The sequence below is a fragment of the Tupaia chinensis genome, unplaced genomic scaffold (assembly GCF_000334495.1).
Source record: "Tupaia chinensis unplaced genomic scaffold, TupChi_1.0 Scaffold000138_1, whole genome shotgun sequence".
In the NCBI taxonomy this organism is placed as follows: Eukaryota; Metazoa; Chordata; class Mammalia; order Scandentia; family Tupaiidae; genus Tupaia; species Tupaia belangeri.
Genome location: NW_006159608.1, coordinates 1227972 through 1232083, shown reverse-complemented (window position 1 = coordinate 1232083; position 4112 = coordinate 1227972). Strand labels below are relative to the sequence as shown.

Here is a 4112-nt window from a genome sequence, read left to right as displayed (position 1 = left end):
TCAATTTCTTTCTCCTTTCTCTTTAGCAGTTCATTGTCTCTCTTCTCTTCCATCTGTTAACTTTGCCATTATGAATATTCTAAATTCTTTATCAGACTTTTCCATGATTTGCATTGAACTGCTTGTGGATGAAGAGGAGTTATTCTTTTCCCTTGGAGGAGGTATTTTCTTGCTTTCCCATATTTCTTGTGGTCCTGCAGTGATTTCTTGTCATCTGATGGATGGTATGTTTCTTTCAAATTCTTGAAGTTCAATCTGAGTGTTCAGGAGCAAGCAGAAAGAGGTGATCTGGACTCTCTTTGATCTGGACTCTCTTTGCCGTTCTGTTGTGATCACTGGTGCAGCATATTCAGTAGATATTGAGGAATGTTAACCCTAATAGTATTTTGATGTTTAGCTACAGTGCCCTTAGATCCATCTAGAAATACATTGAATGGATATTGAAGAGTGGAGAAACAAGAAAAAAGAAAATGAAAAAGAAAGAGAGAAACAACGACAAAGAAAGAGGGAAAAAAAGACCAAAAAATGAAAAAAATTGTAATTATTGTTTTTCTTTAAAAGAAAAAAAACAACAAAAAATTTAAAAAAAAAAATAGAAAACCGTGTAGGAGCCATGAGGAATCCTCTTCTGAAGGAAGGCCTCAACTCTCCTGCCTGGGCGGAAGGACCAGAGGAGATTATTAACAAAACAAAAGGTGGAGCTGAGAGCAAGAGAAAACCTTTACCTTTAAAAAAATCGTAAAAAGGAAAAATTACAAAAAAATGAGAGGACAGAAGCAGAGAGAGACAAAGTCATAGGCACAGAGGCAGAGATAGAAGGCCAGAGGGGCTCCCTACCACGCTAACTTTGTTTGCTGGAGGCTGAATTATCAGAAAATCTTCATTTTTCCTGTCCCCTGCAATGACTAGTTTGCAGGAGCCATGAGGAATCCTCTTCTGAAGGAAGGCCTCCTCTGGAAAGTATTCTTTATTTAAAACAAAAGAAGCTTTGTCTCTAAGGACATTTAGGGATCTCAAACAACACAGCCGCTCAAAACCTATCTGCTAGCTAGACTGGGCTTCTCCTGCTAAGTCACACATTGGCCACCTTTGTCCAATTCACAGTTTTTAAATTTTCTGTAAGTAGAATAGTCTCCATTTTAAGCTTTTCTCCTGTGGTTCCCCCCTCCTTAATTCCTTAATAAATAGGAAAAAATCAACCTTTTTTAAGCATGTATTTAAATTTCCTCTTAAACTCTTTTTGGGAGGTGGGGGCTACATGTTAAATTAACTGTGAGAGATGTTAGGGAAAATCTGGTTTCTATTGGAAAGAGAATTTTAAGATTCTGTTGGGGGAGAGTAAAGGGAAGTACATGATGTTGAAAAAATTTTCCTACAAATGGTTTGTTTTGTAAGCCATATTTTGTCCAATTAAAAGCAGTTGTGTCTTCCTTATGCCTGATTTGTAGGAGAAAAAGTGGTTTGGAGATGATGGCAGAGTCCTAGCACTGCCAAACCCCATCAAGCCGTACCCTACGAGGCCCCCAGTGCTAACAGCGGGACAGAGCATTAAAGAAGAACTTGAAACATTGTATAAAAAGGTAACCATTCCCCCAGTCCACTTCTAACACATAAAATTGAAAGTGCTTTGTGTTTAAATAGCTGGTACTGCTAAATTGTAACATTCTACTTTCATTTCTCTTAAATTTTCACTAAATACATTTACTGTCTTACACAGAAGAAACTTTAGATATGTTTTTGAGAATGAGTTAACTCACCACCTACTCCCTCCTTTAATCAGGAGTGTTTGTCCCGGCCAGGAAGGACCGAGTCAGCATCGTTATTTGCATGTCCAGGGTAGAGGGCCTTTCTCTTCTTTCCTCCCTCTTTTCTGTCATCTCACATATCTACACGGTCCTTTCCCACTTGTCTCTGTTATGTAACGGGAGCTTTGCTTTCCTTACAAATCCCTTTTACTATATTTTCCTTAGCTCTGGGACCAAGCTGCCTGATCTGAGCCCTCTCTCTACCCCTCATTGCGTGAGGTTGACCCTCAGTCCCTCTGTGCCTCAACTGCTCCTTCTGCATAACAGGCGTGATTATTAAATCACGTCCCCCTCCTAGGACTGCTGTGCAGACCGAATGAGGAGGTACGTATAAGTACCGGAAGTGGCTTAGTCAGCAAGAGCTATTGATAGAGTTGCTTGACCTTATTGTCAATTATATTGATTTTTCCTGCATCCCCTGGATTGCCTCCTTCAAGAAACCAAACAATTGTGACTATGTAACATTCTCTTAATAGCACTGATAAAAGCAGCAGGGTGAACAGCACCATGCTCATTCTTTTTTTTTTTTTTTTTTTTAAGAACAAACTAACACAAACTTGCTTGTACCACTTAACTTTAGAAGTCGTACAGCTTGTGAAGTACAGTTTTACTCTAGGACATTGTAAAATGAAGCTCATTTTTGGAGATAAGCATGTAGTTTTTCAGCCAAAATCTGAACTTTTTCTTGGGATATCAGAAAGATCTTTACCAGAAAGACTCCACTCATGGAGCTGGTTTTCATACCTAAAGATCTTTGTTGTAGCTGCAAGTTGAGTTTTGGGCCTACAAATGCACTACACTTTCCAAGCAAACTAAGCATAAAGGAGCCCTCTTCCAACGAAAACTTAAAAATTAACTAACACAAAGTTGTTTGTTCCACTTACTTAACTTTAGAAGTTGAGCAACTTGTGATGTTCAGTTTTGCTCTACATCAAGGTTTGGTTTGGGAAGCAGTTTTACAGTGTTTTTCAATAAATGTTTTCAAATGAAGCTTACTCTCGGGAGATAAGCAAGTAGTTTTTCAGCCAAAATTTGAACTTTTTCTTGGAATATCAGAAAGATCTTTGGCAGAAAGGCTCCACTCATGAAGCTGCTTTTCATACCTAAAGATCTTTGTTGTAGCTGCAAGTTGAGTTTTGGGTCTAAGAATGTACTACACTTTCCAAGCAAACTAAGCTTCAAAACATTCTTTTAGAAAGTACACATCAGAACAAACTAACACAAACTTGTTTTTACTACTTACTTAACTTTAGAAGTTGAACAACATGTGAAGTACAGTTTTGTTCTACATCAATGTTTGTTTTTTTTTGTTTGTTTTTCCTGATCATTATTATTATTATTCCAATTATTTTTTAACCAGTCAATCACTATTTCTCATTTTGCTTGTAAAAATGAAATACCTGACATGAAATACTTCTCAGACCAATCCAGTTGAGAATACTATACATGTCATCATCAACAGGTAATAAGCCGTATCTATGTCCTACTAATGTCATGCCTCTCTATTTGTTCTCTTGCTATCTTACTCTATCCTCTTCTCTTCACCCCCCCCACATTCCACACTGTCTTATCCTTATTAAGTATTTTTACTGCTTTTATGTCCTCCAATATTTCACTCTCTACCATAGAGTGCGGATAGTCAGTATATATTGAGTGGATACATACAATATCTTTCTTTCATAGCCTGGCTTACTTCATTCAGCAATAGATCCTCCATATCCAACCACTTTCTAGCAAATGCCAGGGTGTTGTTATTTTTTATGGCTGAGTAGTAGTCCATAGAGTGAGTATATATGCCACACTTTTCCAATCCATTCATCAGTTTGTGGACATTTAGGTTGGTTCCATGTCCTGGCAATCATGAATAATGCTGCAATAAACATTGATGTGCAAGCACTTTTCTGACTGAGCATTTTCCTGTTCTTTGGGTAAATACCCAGAAGTGGGATTGCTGGATCAAATGGTAGTTCTATTTGTAGATCTTTGAGGAACCTCCATATTGTTCTCCACAGTGGCTGAACCAGTTTACATTCCCACCAACAGTGTAGGAGCGTTCTTTTTTCACCACATCCCCACCAACACTTACCACTTTTTATGTTCTTAATCTTTGCCATTCTGACAAGGTTAGGTGGTATCTCATTGTGGTTTTGATTTGCATCTCCCTTATGATGAGTGATGTTGAGCATTTCCTCATATGCCTTTTGGCTATTTGTATGTCTTCCTTAGAGAGATTTTAGTTCAGCTCATTTTCCCATCTTTTAATTGGGTTAATCTTTTTTTTTTTTTTTTTTTTTTTCTTAAGGCCCT

General features: G+C 37.7%; 1 protein-coding gene across 1 annotated transcript in view; it reads left to right on the top strand.

Moving 5' to 3' along the window:
* The window catches only part of CC2D2A (coiled-coil and C2 domain containing 2A), a 159981-nt gene that overhangs the window by 54686 nt on the left and 101183 nt on the right, over positions 1-4112 (top strand). Inside the window, exon 11 of the mRNA XM_006144894.2 lies at positions 1449-1580. Within this exon, the coding sequence (XP_006144956.1) occupies positions 1449-1580 (132 nt within the window). The remainder of the gene's footprint in view (positions 1-1448; positions 1581-4112) is intronic.